This window comes from Cygnus atratus, chromosome 5 (genome assembly GCF_013377495.2).
Source record: "Cygnus atratus isolate AKBS03 ecotype Queensland, Australia chromosome 5, CAtr_DNAZoo_HiC_assembly, whole genome shotgun sequence".
Lineage (NCBI taxonomy): Eukaryota > Metazoa > Chordata > Aves > Anseriformes > Anatidae > Cygnus > Cygnus atratus.
This window is the reverse complement of record NC_066366.1, coordinates 17,236,538-17,261,944: the sequence shown is the minus strand read 5'-3', so window position 1 is coordinate 17,261,944 and position 25,407 is coordinate 17,236,538. Positions and strand designations below refer to the sequence as shown.

At 35.7% G+C, this 25,407-nt stretch overlaps 1 protein-coding gene across 1 annotated transcript in view; it reads right to left on the bottom strand.

Moving 5' to 3' along the window:
• The window catches only part of SHANK2 (SH3 and multiple ankyrin repeat domains 2), a 307,767-nt gene extending 284,317 nt beyond the window's left edge, over positions 1-23,450 (bottom strand). The window contains exons 1-8 of the mRNA XM_035552219.1: positions 23,247-23,450; positions 13,496-13,699; positions 11,767-11,838; positions 11,074-11,182; positions 10,645-10,796; positions 9,683-9,850; positions 7,429-7,545; positions 3,090-3,167 (exon numbers count right to left, since the gene is read on the bottom strand). Coding sequence (XP_035408112.1) covers positions 3,090-3,167; positions 7,429-7,545; positions 9,683-9,850; positions 10,645-10,796; positions 11,074-11,182; positions 11,767-11,838; positions 13,496-13,699; positions 23,247-23,450 — 1,104 coding nt within the window. The remainder of the gene's footprint in view (positions 1-3,089; positions 3,168-7,428; positions 7,546-9,682; positions 9,851-10,644; positions 10,797-11,073; positions 11,183-11,766; positions 11,839-13,495; positions 13,700-23,246) is intronic.
• Between the last annotated feature and the right edge of the window lie 1,957 nt (positions 23,451-25,407).

Below are 25,407 nucleotides of genomic sequence, written 5' to 3'. Positions count from 1 at the left end.
ATAAATAAATAAATATATATATAAATAAAAAACTAAAACGACTGGAAAGTTTAAAGGTAGCTTATAAATGGAACGGCCGTTATAGTTCATCATGTCATCAGACAGTTTATGAGAACTGTAACTCGACCTACTGTATGTTGATGGCAATCATGTTTTGGCAAGTCCTATCAAAAGGTAGAAATGGCTGTGGAGGCATCAGCAGAATTTACAACAGGGATGACAGAATAGTTCACAGAAGTGTTAATACTTATTAAGGGGAAATAGAAACAAAGAAACAAACAAACAAAAAAAAAACATACAGAAAAATCTCTGGTACCCCATACTCTGTTATTCTGCATCACATCCTATCAGCAAAATCTGTTACAGCTGACAGCCACAGACAGAGTTTCAGGTGTGGGTGATATCAGCTGTACCCAACATTGATTACTAACTTAAGAGATCCCAGTAATCAGTCTGGATGAAACCCATTTCTTCAAAGGTGGCTAATAAAATGTTATGCATTTAACTGGGAAGCATATACAAGCTTTTTCATGGGTTTGACACTTGACAATGCCATTCTAATACTAATTCTGCCAGACACTGAAAAGGTAAAAAAGACATATCCCAGGCAGAGATGCCCACCCAGAACACAGTGTGGGATACCTAAATTAAATGGCACAGAATTCAGCTCAGAAGAGTCTCCCTTCTTTATGATCCTGTAAATTCGTGCTTATTTTAATAAGGACTTGATTTGGAAAGAAGTGAACACTCTCCTCCCCCCCCCCTTTCTTTTATGTGTAGTAAAATTAAAATATATTCATTGGCCACTAATGCAAGATGCACTGTCAAAACATGCTCCCCATTTTCATCAAAATACTACTAATAATAAAGCCTGGCCTGCCTTGAAAGCAGTATAAAAATTTCTCCACATATGGATACTGTTTATTTACAGAAAAGCCCAGTTTTCATACAATCAGTTTTGTAAGCAGCAATTCAAAGGAATGATCCTTTTAGATTTCTGGGGAAATAACATAATGGAGGTTACTCAAAGGAATAGATCATGCAGCTACAACCATTCTCATTATGTACATATGAGATGCTTCGATGTTCCTTGCTACTGATTACATGAGTAAACAATTTTAGTATGCAAAATCCTATTAACTCAAGGGGATTCTGCATAATTTTATAACAGCTCCACTTGTGGTGTCTGATCGACTGGGTCAGCAGCAGACAGATGGCAAAGAATTAATTCTAATTGCAATGCTGCCATCGGGGTTTTCTCTACTCACTGCATTTGGAAAAACTAGCAGAAAAACCTTTTCTTATATTTCCTACACCTAAAAGCAAGACACCATTGAGTAAAAAGATGCAAAGCAATTTCATTTTTTTTTAAGCACATGGATGTAGAAAGGATAGAAAAAAGCCAAACTAATTGTCAGTCCTTCTGTCCCAACTAGGGATAGAGGACCAGTCAAAAGCCCAAATGTCAGAGGTGTTAACATATAATAAATGATAACAAATAGAAGCGTTTTATTCCATAGGGACAGGGAATACTTAATCGGTCAGTAAGCACACTTCCACAGCTAGACTGTTCTCTTGAGATTATTTCTTCTGTCACTGTGCTTGCTTGCTGTTCTGACATGATTTGATTTTGGCTAGTCACCCTTCACTACTTGAAGCCCTATAACCATCAGCGCTAACTTTTACGAAGATTTTTTTTCTGCCTTTTTCCCTGTGTTTTCTTAATTTAGGAGGAACAGTAAAAATGTTGCAGCAGTCAGTATAAAGAGAAAGACAAATGGAAATTATTCTGCTTTCCACTTACCCTCCCCACATAAAACCCTAAAACAAAGGCTAAAGTGAATCTCAAAGACACAGAGGAATAAAATCTGATCTCTCAAAGTAGAGAGATGACACTGTAACCCATCCCTGCAAAAATTAGGGATTTCTTTTTTCCATTTGTTAATCACCCAATTAAATCAATCCCTAATCCTAAAGTACAATGATTAAGTATTATCTAGTACTTAGTGAATTTGTGCTTAGTGCATATTTAGATGGCAAATTATTAGCAGTCTGAAAATGGTCCCTAAAATTAAATTAATACACTGTTTCCCTAATTTTGGGAAAACGGTCTCCAGAGAAAACAATGATCTGGCTGGGATTTGCAGCCAGATCTTAAGCTCAAGAGACACAACCTATGTCCAGAAAACCTTCAAAGTACAGAGCTAATTAAACTGATACAGAAATATTTGTCTGGGTTTTGTTAAGACACAGAGGCACTTTCCAGGCATGAACTCTGAGAAGCCAACTCCAAGACCTACGTGTTCATAGCAAATATTCAATCAATCTTATTTGTCAAAACATAAGAGAAAAGGTGCTTTGTTTTGTGGGTTTGTTTGTTTGAGCTTTGTTTTTCATTTGTTTTTTGAATTCTATGCCAGGATGATCCAACTAGGGAGCAGGATGTAATGGGAAAGATGCAAAGGTAAATCAGGACTTTTTTTGTTAAAAGAGTACTTGTTTTGGGGAAACGGTCTCCTCATGTTTCATGACAGGACAGTTTCTTTTAGTAATACCATGTAATCACTCTTCTAGAAGCACTATTTTCTGTACATTGAAAAAAAAAAAAAAAACTTTTTCTTAAAACATTGCAACTTTCATTCCTATTTCTCACATGCCAGTTTGTATTATGAATGTTTCACTGAAATAAAGACTAATTAGGACTGCTTCAGAAATGAGGGCTTAAGGTTGTCAGACATACCTGACAACCCTTTTGGACAACTTTCTTCCACCTGGATTTTTAATTAAGCTCACTTAAAGTAATATGAGCAAATGGTTAAAAAACATCTAGTGGATTTTGACTAATCCAAAGAAAGACTTTCCTTGTGGTGAAAGAGATGACAACTTCAACCTTTATCACTGACTGCACTGCACTTAATCCAACCCCATCCCTGAAACATTTCCCAGATTTTTGGCATCACACCCAAGGAAGGAAGAATCGACAAAACCAAGTTCACATAGTACAGAAAAATAAGAGATTTTTTTTTTTTTAATATTGCTGAGGGGCAGGGGGAAGGCACTTTTTTCTTTTTCATTTTTTTTTTCCTTACCTGAAATGGAGACTGGCTGTTGTAATTCTTAATCTCCTTGTTTGCTCCCCGGAAGAGCAGCACTCTGGCACAACTCTCCTGAAAATGGTAAAAGGGTAAACTTCTTAATAATGGTCCTAAAGAGATGTTGAGGCTATGAGATGTTTTGCTGCTTTGAATATATTTTCTTAGATAAGAACAGCAATAGTCAAAAAATATATGTATTAGTCTGAGAAAATAAGCTATAAGTAGTATTTAAATGTGTGACAGGGCTTGAGGTGCTTTGCGATGTGTTAGAGTAGAAACAACTTGCAAGTGTTAAAAAAAAAAAAAGTAAAGGAATGTGAGATGTAAACATCTTATTAAATTTTTAATAAATTGTACTGTAGAAATTCCATATTTAACAAAAAAAAAAAAAGAATTTGCAGTAAATGCATTAGTTCAAAGTGAAATTTGACTCCCATACGTGTTTTGCCTATTTTGTAGGGAAAATAGTACACTGTTCAAAGTACAGTAAACAGTACTTGTGATGAATGATATCCTCCCCTACTGCTAAAAATTATATAAAGCAGTTTTACTGGTTGTGTGAACTTGCTGTTTGTTGGTTTTTATTTTTTTGTTTTGTTTTTTTTTTCTTTGCTTTTAGTTTTTTTTTGTTTGGTTGGTTGGAGTTTTTTGATTTTATTTTCTTGCTCATCCTCAATGCTAAACATTTAATGTTTGTTTTTTGTTGTTGTTGTTTTGTGTACCTGGAACTGTACTGACCAGTCTAACCTTTCTTTTTCCCCCAAATACTAACAGTTACAGTGCAAACCCAATACACTTCTTTTAAGGAAAAGAGAAAGGTATGGCTCAAGACCTTCTGAACTGAGGAAATCTGCAAATGAAATCCTCTAAAAACAACTGTTTTGGATTGACACAGAGTATCCTTAGATCACTAGTCTACACTGTTCTAAAGTATGAGTGACCTGCCAGAAATCCTCTGTGGTTCTGGCACACTTTTCAGAATGTCAGACTTTTTGGCAATCCATATATATACTCTATTTCCTATATGTCATCTTTAATGTTCATCTTAGGATATTATGCAAACCAGTTTGTTTCTGTTTTCTGATCATGAACATTTCTACTAATTTTATTGTGCTTTTTGGATTTTTTGCCATGTTATGTTATGGAGTTCTACCAAATGAAATATTTCAAAGTGCTACCTTTCATTTCTAACAGTGAATTTGCAGCCAGATAAAAGAGTATTATAGTTTAGCTGTTTTAGTGACAGAAATTGAGCTTATTTATTAGGTTTTGAGTCATAAGCAAACATGTAGAAAGTATGACTGAAAACAATTCTCCTCATGTTTTCCAGTTTATCACAGCAGATTCTTGATCTCCTCCATCACAGGGTCATCCTAAATACATCTGGGGAAGAGGTATCCTACCCTTTCACTAAGGTTCATTACTCCAAAAAGATGTTCTTCTGTTTCCTTTTGCTCCCACACTTCCTATTTTGCACAACAGACTGAAACAACAAAATGGATCCTATCTCAAGATAGGATATTAATAATCATCTCTCATCTATATTAGTAATCATCTCTCAGACAGTATTTTTTAAAGATATATAATTAATATAGTCTCATTTGCTTGTACCGAAATCTGAACATTAGGTGTGTTCACTGTATCTCTAAACACAGAAAGACCTACACCAATGCTTAAAATGTCATAGTTTTCTAATTTTTCTAACTTCTATATTAGCAAATATGCAAATGAAGTAAATGTGCTGCTATCCAGAGGATGACCTCCAGGTTTAAATGAATAAATAAATACACAAATAATCTTTTCCAGGTTACTTTCCCAAGAATTTGTTTCAGACTGCTAAATGATGCTAGGCTTACACACTATATTATATTCCCACAGTGACCACTGTTCCCCTAGGAATAACATATTTTTACATTCTTCACAATCTTCAACTAAGCTATATACAGTGTAACAAAAAAAAATAATATGTAAATTGATTTATTTCTTAAATGGTTTTGATAAGAAAAGTTATGTCAAAAGTGTACAGAGTTGTTCGACATAAAAAAAATAAAATCTTGTTTTGGATGAAGTACAGAGTTTCGTTCTTTGTTTCTTCTTCTTAAACAAACAAAAGCATTCCTGGCTTCAGAATCTCTCCTCCTTTTGTCTCCTTCTCATATGTCCGGTGTTAAGGGGAACAAACCAGGGAGAATAAGCAGAAAAGCCAGAACCAAAAATGCTTCGGATTACCTTTTTTTTTTTTTTTTCCTTAATTCAAGGGAAATTGCCCATTTAAGAGTTCGTTGTTCTTAAGGTGCTTCCTACCAATGCCACAACTTCTGTTTGCAGTTTGGACAAACTAACAACTTCTGATATTGAGAGCTTAGCATTGTTCATTCGTTATATCATACATGAATCGAATATGCAGTATGATGCCTTCTAGGCATCGTAAGACTGAAAAAGCATTTTTCAGAGATCTCTGGGCTTGTCAGCAGATAAGATTCAATTTGTTGTTTGAGTTCTGATTAACTGAGTTAATACTACAACAGTTTCCGCACAGAATCCAGTCCTATGACTGAAAGAAGTCACTCTTCATCTCTCCGTTTTTATTCGGAAAAAGCAGAGTATAAGACCTGTCCACAGTTCATTGATTTACTGGATGGCCACCAAATAATAATAATAATAATAATAATAATAATAATAAAAACTAGAAGTTATTTAGATCAGTACTTAGCTGGTACTTAAGAAAACAAAATTACTGAAATCCTGAGAAAATTCCCTGGGGAAAGCTGGAAGGGAAAAATCCAATGGGTAATGACTCCATCTACAGGAATCAAGAGGCAAAAAGGATCTTGCTGTCCTTCCCATCCTCTTCTTCTGGAAAAGGTAAACACAGGTCCTTCCACATTAGCTAATAACAACTTTCAATTAAGTTGAAAAAATCAACATGGGTTATGGTTCACAGCACCAAAGAAAAACTCTTTACTTTTACATATTCCTGATTAAAGAAAACAAAATCAGGACACTGTAGCCACAAGATGTAAAACTTCCAGTCAAAAAGCCCAATTTAATGATAATGAAAACATTCATGATCTGTAGGTGAAATTTCAGTGAGACTCTCTGAATCCTCCACAGAATATTTCTTTCATAGACATCAGGAGGAGAACACACCTTTACATGAAAAATACTGTCATTCAATAGGATTATTCTAATTTCCATATCATACTGCATAACGTTTGCTACAAGTGTGTGATCTTGTAAATAACTATAGCCATGAAAACATTGCAATATAACGGTTTTTAAAAAAAAAAAAAGATGAATTTGCATTTTTATGTTTATATATGGTCCAAACTTCGAAATTCTTACTCAGAAAAAGTGAAATAAATAAAGTTTGAAAAAATATTTTTTAAATATTCACTTAACAGAAATGCCTATAGTTACTTGTGTCTAATTCCTGATGGGAAGCATAAATGCAAAATTTTTGTTGAGAAAAAAGTGACTTTCAGTCCTCTGCAAAATCCTCTAGGAATTTGTATGCCTACAGAAGCAAAGAAACCATTGCTAAGTTTAACCTAGTTGTTCTAGGGACTTAACCTGTTGAAGACCACCAGCCAAGAGGGAGCAACAAGCAATCCACAGAGACACTTACCCACTGATATGTTGCATACTTCAAACAATAATGAGCATTAACAGGGAAATTTTGTATGACTGGACTCTTTATGAATTGGAATCAATTATGGCATACACAACAAGTCAACTGTCAAATTATTCCCCAAATTCTATTTTTAAAACAGTCAAGTCTTCAATACTTGAAGAATCTGCTTTGAAAAGACATTTGAAAAAGCTGAGATTGTAATTAATTAAGAAGCAGATGCTTTAACAGATGTTTCACTAGTTACAGTCACATCTTATGACTTGTATTTTCCTAATTCGATGTAACATTAAACGTGCTGTGTTTTAACACAGTTGTAAAACTTATTCCCTCCCCACCATCCCTGCAGAGAGTATTACATGCTATCAAATCAACAGCAGAAAATTAGACATCTTTTGTATAACCTACAGATATATTTCTATAGTATTTTCCAAGTGTTTCTTAATTAATTCTAATTTAAATTTTAGCAAAACAGCAGTAAGTTATTACCAGGAAACAAATATTCAGATACAACACTAAAAAACAGTCCAGTCATACATTGTGTTGTTTTCTTTTCCAATGAACAGGTATAATTTTGCTACCAACAATGAGCAGCCTTATTTGTAATCCATGACTAAAATACTAATAAAGTTGTGTTTAATTATGTCCCTTCTAGTTTCTAGGACCAATGTTTAAAAGTGGAGAATGTGTGTGCCCACTCACTTGGTTGTAAAGGGCACAGATGTGCAGTGCCGTATTTCCTGACGCGTTCTGCGCACACATGTCTGCGCCATAGAAGAGAAGGTGCTCCAGATGTTGGACATGTCCATACCGGCAAGCCTATGAAGAGATACATTAATATCTCAGTTATTATACAATCTGGCTGCATCAGGCAAGCAATCCATGCCAACATTTTTTTATCTCCTCGTTTTTAAATCAGAGAATATGCTACTTTATTTTAGACCTAATTTTTAAAACCACCCCTGGACTGAATGGGAAGCCTAACAACCAGATCTGCATTTCTGTCTGTGAACTCAGATGCATGCACTTCAGGTAGAGCAAGTCTGTGCAAAAATTTAAGCATATGCTTAAATACTTGGGGAACAGCAATGTAAATTATCAAGAAAATACAAAGATTGATATCTTTCTAATATATTATTAGGCAGAATATATAAACAGAACTAATACTCCTAGTCAGCTAATCATGTTTAACAGTTGACAGAAAGTAATTTTTTTGTCCTGGAAATCTTTGGAAAGTTGTCCACTAGATGGCACTGAAGATGACCAGATTTCCAAAGCCTGATTTTTACAGTGTGAACACAGTTTAGGGAAATCTGGTCAAAATAATTGAAATAATAATTTTTAGATTCTATGATGTCACTATATGTACAGTGTACACGAGGCAGTGATCCAAAAGAGGGAAAATCTTCAAGTGTTACTTTCAGTCACACAGATAGAATGTTAAATCCTGAACAGCTGGAATTAAACCTGTACAGAATGAAACTCCACTGAAATTTGAAACTTTCCTGATTAACAAATAAGTTTGAGAAGAATCACATTCGTTCAATTCATCAGTCTCAATTACTCTACTCCTTTCTTCTCTGTAGCACACCAACTGAGCATCTCCCAGTTCATAATACTTTTACCTTGACATCATCTCAGATCAGTACCATTCCTATAATATATGGATTCCTATTCCTATAATAGTATGGAATTTAAGCTGAGAGATACAGATATACAAAGCCATTCACCCTGTCTTAAGTACCTAATTACTACTGACTTCAGTGGGAATTTTATCACCTACACATCTTGCAATTTGGATCAGAAGAATTAGTGTACTGTTCAACGCACAAATTAAATGTGACACATCTGGGATTGAACTGGATTTCCCAAATCCCAGACTAGTACCCTAACCACTACATCTTTTCTTTCTCTGAATTTAAATTGCAACAGACAGAAAAACAAAACAAATCAAACAACAACAAAAACACAGAAAAATGGTGCTTATTAAATAGTTTATTCATTTACAAATTATATGCAAAAACTAATGGAAACATCATGCCAGCTGATGTTAGAACAGGAATATTTTAAGGCAATAGAAAGCAAGCATCTGAAAATAAGCAAATGGGAGAAACAGAATCAAACCATAGCTGTGTTTCTGAATGTGGGGGAGAATAGAGCAAATGCACAATGAGCCATAAATTATCAATTCAGTCCTATTTCTAAAAGTCAATCAACAGCTAGATATGAATGTGCACGTGTCCAACTTTCTATTCTTCCTACAGTAAGCTGGACTAAAACTAGGCCTTTACCCCACTTTTCTTCCTTGTTAGAGTGGGGTTTGACCTTCTCCTCTGCCAATCTGACAGCAATGCTTTATTCAGCTTATTGGGAGGCTCTGTAAGACAATTTACACAAGGGAAATATATTTCCCCTAGGTATACATGTTAGGCGAGCTGTTCAAACCATTCAAACCATTTATCAGAGCTCCCTGTTATGGTCAATGGAGAAAGATTGGTATCTCCAAGAAAGAAGAAAGTAAATCTGACAAACACATAAAAAGTATTACCAGGGAAATTAACATTTAGCAAGTAACAAAAATATTGAGTTAGCCTTTTTTTTTTTTTTTTTTTTTTAATAAAGTGCCACTAAAAGGATGCTAAATTTCAAACTTCCAAGATTCCATTGTATAAATATGATTAGCAGTCAACTGCAGTAGCAATTTCTGCAGCAAAATCCACGGTAACCATAGGACTATGAAGTTAAAAAATATTCCATTGGGACAGCTTATACTTCTAATTTACCACAGTGGGATGCAAAGCAACATGCAAACAGAAACAGGAAGTAACTCCATACTTGTATGTGCAAGGACTAAACATATTCAAATGACATTCAAAACACTGTTTAACCATAAAACATATATGGTGCTCATCTCCTGGTACTATTTGAACTCTAACCAAAAAATAATCTTATCTACCTGATGAATTTCTTGCCATCCATTTTCGTCTTTGCAGCTGACTGTAGCGTGTTCATGAAGTAGCAGTTCACAGCAGTAGGGATCCCCTCCCACCACAGCAGTGTGGTACAGGGGTGTCAGGCCACAGCTGTCTTTGTAGTTAGGAGATGCTCCAAGCTCTAAAAGAGTCTGAAAGCAACCACAACCTGTGAAAACTATTATTTGGAGGGACTTGTAAGTGAAAATAGACTTTTCTACCTTTTTCTAAAATAATTACAAAGTTGATATTTGCCATAATGTGTATTTGTTGCTCACTTATTTACAAGCTGAAAGAATGGGCTGCAACACAGAGTAAGCTAAGGAAGGAATGACCCCAGAAGAATAAGGACCTCAAGGTATCTACAGGGATAGCAAGAAAAGGATGAGTGACAATGTCCTATTTCCATCCTTCCTTCAATTTCAGAACTGGCACTCTGAAAATGTCGCATTGCCTTTGAAACACATTTACCTCTTCAGTTACAGGATGCTTTATCAAAAATGTCATGCAATTTCAATACCTCTCAAAAGGCAATAAGCAAATGCCATAAATATAAGATTTAATCTAGCATATCAAAGTGATTTAAGAATACCTGTTAAAATATGAAAGAAAACAGAAAAGACTGTGTTAAGATACAATGCGTAATCCAGATCACTGGCATTTGCTTTCAAAAAGATAAGCAGCAATAATACTATTCCTATTTCCTCAAGCAGATATTTCCCAATCTATCAGTGAATAAAGTTAAATTTCACCACTACCCAAAAATCAAAAGTAAAAAGGCCCTTTATTGAAAGCAAATCCTAAGATTTTAAAACCACTAGAAAGCACTGGAACAAATATGTATTAAAAGATCCATTGAGGACAACAGAGTAATTAACTGAATGCATTTTCCTTTATATATTTTTCTGGATAAAGTAATGTGTAATTTGCTACTAAAAGCATTTACCTTGAGGGTTACTTGGTTCTTGGCTCTAGCTGCTTTGTGCAGAGCTGTCATTCCATCTTTGGCTCTGAAGTCTAAATGTGCTCCTCCATTTTTCAGAGCTTTTATCACTTCTACTGCATTGTCAAGCTGAACTGCCAAAGTTAGTGGTGTTTCTGAAGAACAGAACAGTATACACATGAAAAAAAGATGACCAAATTTATAAAATAAAGAACATTTGCTTTAAAAACTTTTAAAATGTGAAGTTAAAAATACTGATTAAAGAAAATCATAAATTATCAATTTCCTTCTTTGGACAGAAAAACCATATAGATTCCATTAGCCTAGAGTTATGAAGGCAACAGAAAGAATGCATGAGATTTAACCTGTTAATCAGTTTAGGCTGAGCAACCCCACGGTACTACGCTACGCTGCTACTTTTATTGTTCTGACCTCCACTTTCTAGGTCATGATAGTTGGGGTCCAGTCCTCGGTCCAACATTTTTGTGATTTTTTCCACTGAGAGATGGTGGACATGATCCATAAATTTTCTCAAATTAGCCTGAAACAAAGCATGACAAATTAATCATCCTCTGATTGTAAAAGGAAAATTTTGACTAAAAGTGAAATATCTTGTCACTATATACCCACTGACACCATGGAACAAATTCACACTCCTGGAGAACCCAACTTTATGCTGTGAGCATAAACCATGCAGTTTGTAAAGTTTAGAAGTCAAACACAAGGAGAAGATTCTGTTGTTCAGAGTTTTAAGGAAAAAGTGAATGAAGATTCTCTCAGTGAGAAATTAGGATAATGTAAGGTGATCATTATTATTCTGACCTGCAAATGAGTCTAAAGCCATAGATCAGCATTTCTGCAGCATGCTGAAAGCACGTTGTATTTACTTAACAAGATTCATTCGATATTACTTGTACACCTACGTAAAAGTCAAACATGGGATTTTTTCTACAAGCAAAAATCCCAGATCACAATTCACACATCCCTGTTGGCACTGCAAACACATACTACTTGTTGTTTGGCAACTGGACCAGGTGGTAATGAACTCCTACTTATATCCAGTTTCTCAGACACATTACTTTTCTAAGAACACATTTGTTCGCTTCCCCAGTAAACTGGGCATACCTTTGTGTGAAGCTTGGCCAGTTGTTTTTCATCAAGATTGAACTGTTTGTACACTCTTTTCTTGTATCGAAACTGAGAGGAAACAAACAAAAATTTAAAATATCCCATTTTGCTTAAAAAATAATAACAAGAATATTTCTGACCTTACCAGGAAGTATCCATGATGATGTAGATTTTGGAAAAATTAAAAAAAAAAAAAAAGGCTTAGTATTTCATTTTGAATATTCACCAATAATCAGCCCAATAATCAGCTTAACTTAGTGTCATTTTGGCCATACAGTTCATGTAAGCAAAATTGCTACCTTGTATAAATATACTGAAATGAGTGGAGTTACATGGGAAATGAGATCAGCCTCTAGAATCTACATAAATACGCAAGAATTACAGTGAAAAGAGCTTTCCCCCTAAAGACATCTGTGCATTTCATTTATAGCCTCAGATTGAAAGGAGGCCTGGGAAAGCATGTTAAATAACAAAATACATATTTCAAAATAGCAGCTTAACACTTCTGAAATTTAAATTAAAGAAAAAGATTCCTGAAAAATCCCTTAAACAGCATAGGTAGCACTTACACATGGGAATAGTTTTCCTGATGCTTAACAGGACTGGTCCTGTGAATGAGGTTCACAGGACTGTCTCTTTTGACTGAAACTCAAACACTGTGAGCAGTTCGATGCCCTTTGGCTAGAGTAGACAGATCTACAGCCAAAATCATGTGTTTATGTAATTATAATTTCCTATTATTTCATCATACTACACACAGTTCAAAGAATGCAGCACATTTGTTGGGCAAGGAGCCTATATGGTAGGTAGCTTTAATAACAGCTTTTAAAAAAGATCACTTTTAACCCTTGTACTGCAATCCTTTAGCTGTTGCTAGAAGAATTTTGTAGAGTTAGCACTCATGAAACAGAACACTGTAACAACCATGACAGAGAAAATAATGCGGTTATTTATTTTGCTTATGGCTATAATATGAATATCATTGATTGGCTCTCAGAAATAAACTGCTGGAAAAGCCAGGACTCAAAACTCTCTCTGGACCCTGCTTCTTCTTTCCTATGTTTGTGTTGTAGTGGGGTAAGTCTGTTAATTACAGATTATTACTGGGTGATGTACCACCATACAAGCAATATCAAAATTAATTAAATGCCAGTTCTGTGCCCAGCTTCCTGCTGTACAGTGTGATCTGGCTCTGCTCTCTGCTTGCCCAGTGTCATAGTAGCTCTGCCCAGTTTAACCCCCAGCTGCACAGCCCCTGCATGAGCAATGGAGAGGGGAACAGGTGACTGCTTCACACAAACTCACTCTCCTCAGGCTTCACTGAGACAAAAATACCCTCCTTTGGCAGGAGACAAAGGGTTATTATTCAGCAACTGCTACCCTACTATGTTAAACCTAATCACCGATCCAAAAGTTTAATCCAGTACCTTACATTTCTTTTTTAAATCAGACTACTCTCCTAAGATATGTCCCCTGTGTTCTCAGAAGAGGAAAACCTCAAAATCAAATTTTCTGAAGGGTTCGATTCTGTGCAGATTTCTGGGCATAATACATGGAATAACTCCACCAAGCAGGCAAACACCAGCACTCCTGAGAGCAAGGGTTCAAGTTCAGATTTGCTGATCACTGTTTCTAAACGCAATTCTACTGCATGTAGAAACCTCAATTACAGTTTACAGTATCAGAAGAATACAATGATATTTCAGATTTCTGATATAAAAAATACCTCTAGGGAAGGAACTCCTTTATTCACTGGCTGTGGGTATTCCCTAAGAAGTCGTTCCTCATCCAAAAACTTCCCATCTCTACCATTGCTTGCAGGCTGGAACAGTCCATAATTCAGGACATCTTTCAAACTCTGATTCAAAGTGCACAAAATTCGTTGCTTTGCAACCCACACTGAAGCTTCTGGGTTAAATCTAATGCATTTCTGCAAAGAGAAATGATAAGAAATGATAAAGGAAATCTAAATAATGAGAAAACATTCAAACACTATCATATTCTAAAATTCACAAGTGTTGTATATATATAAAATAAATCTACACAGGCCATGACAAAATATACATCAACAGGATTATATTTCAGATGCTCCTTCCTCTGTAACAGCTAATGCACAAGCACTGTGAAAACCCAGGACATTTCGAGTCCCACCACAAAGATCAGAGACCACTTCCTTTTTCGGAGAAAGGATGCCTTCAAGGCAAACCTGTAGGAAAAGCCAAGTGTAAGAAGGGATGTTACAAGATATTTAACCATCCACTTGATTCTAAGATGTTCTGACGACCAGTCTGATATGCAAGAGTTTCACAAAAAAAAAAAAAAAAAAAAAGTATTCAGGCTAGAAATCTAATTTGTTTTAAGCTGTGTTTATCTCGGGGCAAGCTTATGAGAGGAACTATCTGATGTGAGGCAGCAGATGACTTGAAAACCTCAAAAGAACCTTTTCAGTTCTCTGATACTTACCAAGCTGGAATTCAGGAATTTAAGAAGTTTAGGAATTTCATAGAATCAAAGAATATCCTGAGTTGGAAAGGACCCACAAGGATCATCTAGTCCAACTGCTGGATTTAATAACTGCTGCCAATTTATTTTATTGGCTTCCAAATTTCTTTGCAATGTGCTACAGAGATGTTTCGACCTAGGAAATAGCAGATAGCTTTAATACTTTACAATCTTAAATATAAAAATGTAATCAAGTGAGATATTAGATATTAGATTTTGTCATGAATAAAGGTGTCTAGGAAACATTTTTCATTCTGCTTATATTTCAGTTTCATGATGTTTTGTGAAAAACTTTTTATTTTGTTCTTTTGTTTTGTTTTAAATGGAGATATGAAAGGGAGAGGGAGGCAGAAGTAAGATACAAGCAGTCTTGGACTGGTACTAGACTGCTTTGATTTTAACAATCCAAAACACTAACTTCCGATTGCAATTTAAGTCTGATAATTATTTTTTTTTAGCAACTTGAGAATTCAATATGCTTCCTTTCATTCAGTCTGTTCTTGTGGTCTATCTGTTCTTGATTATGTGCAAACATTGTAGATAATGATGGGTATTTCTAATTCTCAAAGACTTGTTAAACTGGCAAAATAATAATTTCATATTTCTTCAGAACATATTTCAAAATAAAATAAATCTTTCTATAGTGCTTATTCACATTGCACAACAATTCACAATATTTATCTTCAAATACTTCACTTTCCACATGTCTGACATTACCCTGCTCATCTAATGCATGAGGACAGGTGATAAGAGCTTAACCACCTGCACTGAACAGAAACTCCAGTGAGGAATTCTTTTTGTGCAGTAGCTAAAAGGCTTATTTTAAAATGAGTTATTTGATACATACATCACCATTACATTTCTACCACACTAGCTACAATATTTTATAAAATCCTCAATGGCAGAATAAATCTGGAAACACTTTGAAACTAATAATTTCACAAATTCACTTATTCACAGCCCTAGCCTTTCTACCAATTCATAAGAAACACAAATGTGCTTATTTTAATCAATGTTGATCCCTTTGTGTGGAGTACCTCAGCTCCCCTCTGCACGTTTTGCAAAATTGAGTTGTAAAAAAGGAAATACAAGAACAGGAAAGCAGAGAGACTTAGTCACCAGACAGTCTTCTTATGCTTCCACAACAGGGGCACACATATAGTATCAGTATTTCTCTCTAAATCTCAAAGCCCTTATTCAGACATGAAGCTAGTGGAAAACTTGAAAAAGGACCTAGAAAACAACAACAACAACCTGTTGTACTGATAATATCTAAGCCAGCAAACTTATTTCATATAGACAAACGTCATTTTGTGTCAAACTCTATAATCAAGGTTCCCACCTATGCAAGCAAAGGGATGCCAAAGAAAATTCCAGTTTAGGTGATAAAACTCCATAATTCTGTTTAACAGGACAATGTAAGAAAGAATTTGCAGAGGGTATGCATTCTTTCTGTAAATATCTTGTTCGTGTGGTACCTTCTTTCACAATGTACTACCCGCTTCAGTGATGTGATATGTTGTCTTCTCAATTTGCAGTCAGAAAAGTTATAATCTGCATTTTAAGTTCCCTTAAGTAAAAATAATAATAAAAATAAATTAAAAATAATAATTTAAAAAAATATATCAGAATTTCCCATCAAGTTTCCCATGTAGAGGCATTCCTCAGATTCTGCCATGTCTGTATTTAGGGACAAAAAGCAGCTTCTTAAAATATTCTATAGAATATTTTAGACTGCAGAAGACTGACAAAATTCTGCCCTTGTTTTCATACTTAAAATGCCAGAAACTTTCCTACCTTTGATAAAATAAATAAATGGACAGCCAAACATATCACTGTCCTCCACACTTTATCTCACAAAATATTCTTTAAAAACCTTACTTTTTCATTGCTAATGAAAAGCTACCCCTTTAATATAGCCATCTTGGTACACACAAATGCATATTTTGATTATTTAATTGGTTTAACACTACTAAACTGCTCAAATTTGGGCACAATACAGAAAGCAGTAAGCCCTTGCCCAAAGAGTTTGTGATCTTTTTTTTTACAGATTAGTCTGTTAAATCTGTGATATGATTAATTTTCCAGCTTAATCTGATCAAAATGCCCTTCTTGTACTTGCAAGTAGAGATGGAAAGCTGCAATAGGGACATGATAGCTTGTGTCTCAGCAATCAAATTTGTTGAAATTACTATCAACTTTGCCATAGACTTTGAGCTCCTCACTTGGGCTGTAGGACCTGATTTTGGCAAGATAAAAGTACCAATACTTATTGAAAAATATGCTTGTAAAGAATTTCCATAGAATGGAAACATCAGCCCTATAACCAAGGAGACATACACAGCCAAAAAGGATTTAAGACTATCATTCTGGGGCATAAGTCAGACTGAAAATGAAACACTGGGGGGGGGGGGGGGGGAAGCCCTCAATCTTGCTAAGCAATCTTCTTTGGGTTACAAGATCTGCAGTTAGGGAATTAGTAGCTACCACCAGTGGAAGCAGACAGAGCTATGGGATGCCAACAGCAGAGTGCCTGCAGCCATGTACAGCAGCAGCTCACCTGATGAAGGCTTTATGCAGAAGGGAATAGACAAAACAGATCGGAGGAGTGCCAGACCACACACAGCAGAAAGCATTTTACAGCACATCAAACCTTCATAGACTCACACCTACGTAATCTGCACATAATGAACAACTGTGCAAATGCAACCATGAAAGGTATGTTCATAAGAGGAAAGGATTCTTTGCCATTATCACATAAATAGCTAATCAGTACTGGATTAGGAATGAGCTCAAAATCCATACGGAAAATTACTATCAATAATAATGCATCAACATGCACTGTCAACAACAGGATATCATGAAATCTGACTTCAGCAAACTGGGATTTACTGCCTGCCTGAGGAAATTGAGCAGCTCAGCAGGCAGGCTGAGGATTGCTTTCCATCCACTGGGCTGAAATACATTGTTGGTTCTTCCAGTTTTAGGTAAAAACAAGCTATAGTTCAAAAGAACTTAAAGCCTCAAAAAGTACCAGGCAGGCACTAAGACCTTGGATTACTTTTCTCTTGTGTCCGCCTGTTTAAAGAAAGGAGAATTTAAAAAGCCTAGTACCAAAGTTTAATTTCATGGCAGAAGTCAAGCTTGACTTGTGTTCTGACCAGCCTCAAGGTCGTTCTGGGGTAACAGCTGCTGGCAGCCTATCTGACATAAATCTACAGAGTCTGGGATACTGCCTTCTTTCTTCAGATTCATTTGTTTGGCAGAGCAACACAACATGAAGCACTGGGAGAGACTGCCCTCTTGTTGAGCACAACTCCATAACTGTGGTGACCATGAGAAAATAAGATGGCAGCTAAGTCAAAAAAAGCTAGATGAATTTTTCTAGCAGGATACCTTCAATGACTTTTCAATAAAAAATAAATTAAAAAATAAAAACAAACAACAACAATAAAAACAGAAAACAGGGACAAGTTTCGTGGCAAAGAACAACAGAAATACATAAAAACCAGATATTTCGATATGAAAGATGTGGGATCTATTCATGCCAACCTTTTGTTGCATCCCAAGACCAGAATGCTGACTACATATACTATAAAATTACAGCATACCTATTCAAAGGGAAAAGGAAAGGGAAGAGCAAAGGTGAAAGGGAAGGAACAGGGGAAAGGGGAAAAAGGAAAGAGCCCTGAGTGACTCAAAAACACTGTCAAAATCACACTGGGCCACTAGAAATCCTAGTCTACCAGCAAGACAACATGGCAATATCGGTTGATGAAATGTGAGATCTGCATTTGTAACATTAAAGCTCTTCGGATCACGAGAGACACAGTCAATTATAATCTCATACATCTGCATGCTGGTAAGAGGAAGTCGCAAGTGCAACAGCAGGACAGGAAACAGGGGAATCATATAGCTCACCCATGCCAGCTAAAGGGAAGATATTAATTCAATGGGAATAGCGTTCATGATACAGAATCTCTGAGGAATAACATTTATCCCTTCAAAGTCGATCAACCAACACTTCTTTATCATCAGACTCATGAGGATGTCAATCACACAGAACTACGCTGCGACAGAGGAACACTGACAAAAGGTTTGTACAGCTGCCTCCAAAATGTGATTGTCAGATTATCAAAATACAAGTTATTCCTTTGGATAGAAAACATCAATATTAAAGATGTGACAAACAAAAAGTGGAAAATGCAAATGAGAGTTTGGTATCTCAAAAGGAAAAGGAAAAGGAAAATAGAAAAGAAAAAAAAAGACACCCTCATTTTAATTTGTGCCTGGTATTCAACTTAATTCCTTGACACACTGCATTCCTTTCTCATAACGAATTCAGAAAGCACAGAATTCATGAGATGAAAGGTCAAAGAGAAAAAAACCTGACCACATTGCCTCCAGGTGGCAGATCACCTGCCCTCATCCAGGGCATAAGTATAGATCTCCGCAGCACCCACAGTGTTTCCATCATCAAAACAAACACAAAAAAAAAAAAAAAAAAGGAAGATCAACTATAAACAGAAAATAACAACACGCAATCAGTCACAAAATAGGGTACAGAATATCTGTGAAAGTTGCAAAGGAAACCCTGGAATAGATCTGAGGCAGTGGACAGCAGAACAGATGGGAAACAAAAAAGGGGCTTCTTAAGAAGGAAAAAAAAAAAAAAGTGTCTCAATCTGCAGATGTGACAATTGTGTTCCTACCTTCATAAAACAAAAGTTGCACAAACTAATCAAGTGCTTTATCCAGGAAAGAAAAGTACTGAAGGGAAGATTCTTAATAAATACTGAAAAAAGTAATGTATAAGGAAGGATACAAATGTATAAAAAGCAATGCAGAATAGGAAAACCAAAAAGCAGTTACAACTTAAGGTGTTGCTGTACCAAGCTGCCACTTACCAAACAACGTTTTGTGAGAAAATTCCAATATTTAAAAAAAGAAAATGGGGAGGGGGGTGTTTTGCTTATTACTGAAGTGGAACAGCAAAACAGATGGGCAGAAAGCATTTCAAAGAAGTTCTCAACAGACCCAATCCCTTCTCAACATCAGAAATTAATAAAACATTTGAATCTGAGCATTCTGATTTTAAACATAACCCAGAGGGAGCACATAAGCATAGGATAAAACAGAAGAGCAGAACAAACACCATATGTTGATAGCAAAATAATAAAAACATTCCTAAAAACAACTGGCTGACAGATCTCTTCTTGAAGTCGAGGAGAAAGAGCAATTCTGAACACAAAACGTTTGACATCACCGGTGGAGCACCATACAGGGCTTTTCTTGACAAGAGCAACTGGAGAAGAACCAGACTGCTTCCAGTTAGAGGCAAAACCTCTTACAATGTGTTACTGCATGGGCTTATAGAGGAAATGGACACATGACTTATCCTGGATTCAGATAAGATCCAGGGAGAGGTCAGATATGCCATCTATCATACAGGAAAACACAGGAGCATCAGCTTGCTAGTTTTCCATGTCCAACACTCATTCAACGGCATATGCGGACATGGTTGCCTCTGGGCACGACGTAGATAGTTGGGATTAGTTTCAAGCCCTGGTGAAGTATTCGATCCTACCCATCTGAATCTTCTGCTCTAACAGAGAGGCCACTCTGGCCAGGAGAGGAGGAACACCCAGTTACTGTGATTCCCATCATAACAGCAAGAAGTAGGCGTCACTGTGAAGCCAGAGCCGTCTGTGCTGGATGCACTACAAAAAAGCTACTGCTCAAAAGATTACACCTGTGTCTTGCTCCATAAAGAGGTTATTAAAGCTGAGCCTCACGGTTTATTAAATCAGGAAATTAAATGCTGCATGATGCAGCTTTTTAGCTCACTCTCCTAAGCACGTATGTTTGTGAATATGGAGGGCTTTTTATGTGCTCTATTCCCTCAGTCATTCTGGTGAATCAGGAAATCTTTTAATCACTCATTTAAAACATTTTCCTTGCTCCTGTGCTAAGGATGACACTTAGTTGAATACAGATGATGAACAAAAGCAGAAAAAATTATTCTTTCTAAAAAGTATTGTTTCAACACGTTGTATTACCATCTGAATTGAAAAGGAGACAAAAAGAGAATTGATGAAATAACTGAAAAGTAAGTCTTCATAAGAGCTTGTTGAGGTTTACAATATCTTTAAAGTTTCATATGAGAATAAGAGAGCAGTAAGACAAATTTCCTACAAATAATTTATAGTTTTCTATAGCAGAACATCCTACTTATTATGCTTGGTGATTATTTTATATTTGCAATGAATTAAAGGTGATTTACACCACCGTCACTGCAGAGGAGCAAATTTTTATCCCTAGTGAGTTCAACTGGTGATTTAAACCAGCCAAGTGTGTTCAATTTTATCTGAAGTCCTATACTTGCTTTCCTTTAAAATACATTCTTGGTCAGACTTTCTAAAAACTATTAAGGAATAAAAATATAAAACTAAATAATGCAATTTCATGCTCCTTTGATTAAACAGCATAATTTTAAATAACTTTTATGTTAAATTAATTGTGATTACACAGCAAATGGGGTGCATGTTGGGTTTGGCTTGTAGTTATAACACAGCTCACAAACTGTTATCTTTACTGAGCTGTGCTACGCTGCATTTAAGCTATTCATTTGTAAAACTGAATCCAGATTTCACTTTTTTGTACAAGAGCTTGTGAGCTGATAAATCAGACATAGATCATCTGCTATAGTATTGTTTAAAACAATTGAGTTACTTTTCATTAATACTTTACTGAAAATCAAAAAAATACTGAAAAGTAAAGCAATAAAAATGAACAAATGAAGCAGGAAACCTAAAATACATTTTATTTCATTTCCTGCACAAAATTAATTTAAACAAAAATAATTGTTTCAATAGCGTCAATAAATAAATAATTGTTGGTCTGAGAAACACTATAATGAAATGAGAGGACTTCAGGAGGCTAACATCTCTTTGACTTTAACAGCAGAGAGAAGTCAGCAAGTAAAGCTGATCTTTCTGTTTATACTGGATCTATTCATTAAGCACTGACCATAATCAAAGATAGAGCAGACCGGTAGGATCACTGACAGAGGACTTCATTACAGGGAAAATCTTTTTAAAATTTAAGATGCACAACGGTGGATTTCAATATTTTAGTCAACACTGCAATGAAAGATCCAAGGTGATGACTGCTTCAGCCAAGGTTTAATAAGGATGCCATGGGTGGTTCCCAGCAGCCACAGTGCTGCTCTTCCCTCAAAAGCCTTGCTGTCCAGCTCAGGTCCCACACCACCTCTTCTTCACAGAGTTTAATCTCATACAATTTCAACTATTAGAATGGCACTGTAATTTCAGCAGAAACAGGTTCAAGCCTTAACCAAAAAATAAAAAATTAAATACAAGAAATGCACTGTGTGGGTTGAGATTTTTTTTTAAAAAAAAGGGGGCTCTACAACCACACCTGAGGCCACACTGTCAAAACATCTCTTTCCTGTCAGCCTGTAGACAGGCCATCTCTATCATTCCAAAAATGAACTTAATTAAAAACAAAGAAGTAATTTCATGTTAGATAAATTCTCAGTGGCAGCACAGTATGATGTAGATCTTAAATGTCAGCATGGAGTGATGTATGTAACAGACATCCATGAAAAGGATGTGTTTTTCTAATCAACTTTGAAATAAAAAAAGTCTGATGTCTACCATGAAATGAAAATCCAAACAGCATTCAGGAAGGCCCCGGATAATTTAGATAATCAATCACAAACTTAGACAAGTTGTGGTTCTAGATGGAATCAGCAAGTAACTCCCAAGACCTTCTCTAGGATGCAATTGCTATTCCCTTTGTAGCATTTCTGGAGGACAATGATTCTTTTACTTCAAAAATTACAACAGCAAACTTTTCCAGATTTATTTTCCTAACTTTCCATGTCCTGAACCTCACATATTCTACCATAAAAGAAACACATCTTAATAGTTTGCTGCCAGAAAGAGCAAGGAATTTGGACTGTAGATTTTTGATATCTAAGGAACGTCCATGATGTATTTTTAGATTGAAATATTATTTTTATTATCAAATCAATCATACGATTTTAAACAAATGGAAATTCTGCTTAATGCCTCTTTCTGTAAGACTTGAGTGATTAAACCTTTTATTGAAAATTCTATTTTCATTCAATAAACAAAGGGATTTTGGAAATAGCCATAGGTTTAGGACATTTGCAAGTTAACTTAAATGACTCCTCTAGGAAAAATCAAAAAAGGTTCATTTTATCATTTCTGTTATGTATCCAATATAAGTGGTGAAGAGGTGAGAAAGAATAAAATAGTAATTTCATGTCACTGTAATACCTTCCTCCAAGTTTGCTGATTTCTCTAGGTGGAAGCCTGAGAAACAACACTGTGTAATAAAGGCATAGCAGCATAGGAGGAAGGGAAGATTTATTTTGGTGTCTCTTTCCTTATCTTTATGCTCTGAATATCTTCAGCTTTCTAAGAAGGCTATTTTTTCATGAGAAGACAACAAAAAGGTGACTAAAGAGAGATCGATGACCTCCTGCCAGACCCCAGTTTAGTGTAATCACAAACTATCTCATGAAGAGAGAAACAAGAAGACGGCGGGGTTACCTATATGTGAAGTTTTTCTAGAGATGATGTGATTTTTGGTTTCAACCCTCACCTTCTGGTAAGTTTTTTAGATCCAAAATTCTCCTTACTCTACTCGGTCATGCAAACAAGGGTTTTACTTTATGGTCACAGCTTTCATCAAGTTAACGTGCTAAATACACTCCCTTGCTTGGGATGGTCCCTTATTTTAGGCAATCCATTGGACATACCACCAGTGTAAGAAAATTAGATGTGAAAGAAAACAGGACATAAATTTTGACTGATCTATTAAAAATTACAAAAAATAAAAAATAAAACAGATCTACTGTGAACTGAAACCAGCAAAGTAAACAATTTTAAACTTTTTAAAAATGGTAATGTAAAATCCCTTACTGTTTGCTGTAGATCAGGTATTATAATTCGAATCACTAGAGTGTTGCTCTGACTGTCGTCCATTCTGCTGCTTGGCTTTTCTGCGGTTGCTCTAATTGTGTCATAAATAGTTTCTTCTTTGGAGCTGTCTGATTCAGATTCAACAGAATAGTCAGAAAAGCTTTGTGCCATTTCATCTTCGCTTGATGTTGGGCTACGAGGCATGTTCAAGCTTTTTACCCTGCCAATACAAAGCAGAAAGAGAAAAAAGTATATATAACTAAAGTCTTAAAAACAAATCAGCTACAAGGTCTGTTTGTTTTCCTAGAAGTAATACACATTTCAGCAGTGAAGTCATAGGTTTCATCTTCCTTTTATTTCCTCCTATAATTTATAAGGGTAGGCACAGTGCAATGGAAATAAATCTAGCTACCAGTTTACTATTAAAGAGGAAAAGGGGTAGGAGAAAGAGAAGAGAGAAATGAAAGAGAAAATGACCTTTCTTCCAGGCACTCCTGGCTTTCCAAAAGATCCATCACCAGGTTCTCTGTTAAACAGAAGTGTTGTAAACTGTAATTCCAGTTACAGGTCAGCTAGACATGACCTCAAAGCATATTTCTCCCAGTGTAACAAGACATTTCAAGAAATTAATATAGCTGCTAAACTAACATTATCATTGACACCTAACTAGAATTGAGAAACTGTACAGGTAAGGCTTCAATAAAAGACAGTATTTGCAAATAGCAGAATCAACCAGAAATGAAATCCTATAGGGAGCTAGACAGATACAGATGCTTCTTTGTGGTCTGTGGCTCGTATAACACCCTTTATTATCTACACTATCAAAATCTTTCTATTATACATGTTTAAATACAGAGCTTAGTAATACCTTTTAATCTGTGGTATCAATTAGGCTAAAATGAAAGTAACGTTTAATTCTAAAGTAAGGATATTTGCATTCAGATGTAAATTGCATCACCTAAGGGCTCACAGTAAGAACAGCAGAAAATTTTCCTTCTGGGGTTTTCCAACTACAGCAGCAAAAGACCTTTTTTGTCCCACAAACTCAAAGCTTCTCCTGGAAATGAAAATTATTACTCTGTGGAACAACGAGGGAAAATTTATACTGGAAAGAAATGGAAAGATCATCATAAACTTTGCAATGCTTGAAAAGCACATACTTTTTCAGTTTTCAGAGGCAAGAAAAATGTAAACATTATTTTTCATATTTTCCATAAGAAACTTTCCAATAGAACTTCTCTGCTTTTTAATAAAGAAAAAATCCACAGCTAAAAGAAAAAATACCAACCAATTCCCCATTAAAGTGACATTAAAACAAAAGTAAAACACAGAAGAGAAAACTGACTTTGCCAAGGTCACTCATATGCCAGGTCATTGTACCACGATCTCCAAATGTATGCTTTGTACAGTGGTCTCACAGTCAGATCCCCAAAAGTAAACAGAGTCAAACAGCAGCAGGGACTAGGAGAACACTTCGTAGCACTGTGTCTCACTATTCAGTTTGAGTCAACTAAATATCACAACCATGTTACTCATTCCTCTTCAATGACCGGTCACTTATACTGATATGCTTACAAATCAGGCATAAAAGACAACTTCTAATTCAGCAAATTCTAATTTTAAGGTGTCCCTATGCTGGAGCCAGCATCTGCACCAGAGCACATGCAGTGGCAAGGCAGGCCTAGAGCTTGAGGTCAAAGTCAAGCATTTCCAAAGCACATCACATACCCACATCATCAAGTAGTATTGTTATTTCTGGTGAAGGACAATTCCAGTATTATTACCCTCAGCTATAATTACTAATGAAGACAAAAACAGTGCATTCAAAAATCTGAAAGCATGCCAATTCACAGCAGCTTAATGCAAGGCTCTATTTACAAAAGAAAACTCTTGAGGGAGTATTTCATCATCTTACTGCTTCACTGAACTGTAGATTAATGCTGCTCTCCAAAGCACCTTAAGTCAATGAACAGCCTAAACATCTCAATGGCTTCCTTATTTATCTACCAATGCTGAATCACATGAAACCAAAATATAGTAGGTTGATACACAATATTTTAAGAGCATAAGACATATAGGCCAGTGAGCGCAAGGAAAAAGACACAAAGAACATCACACAGTTTGTCTCTCCCTAAAGCCATCTGAGAGCATAATATATTCC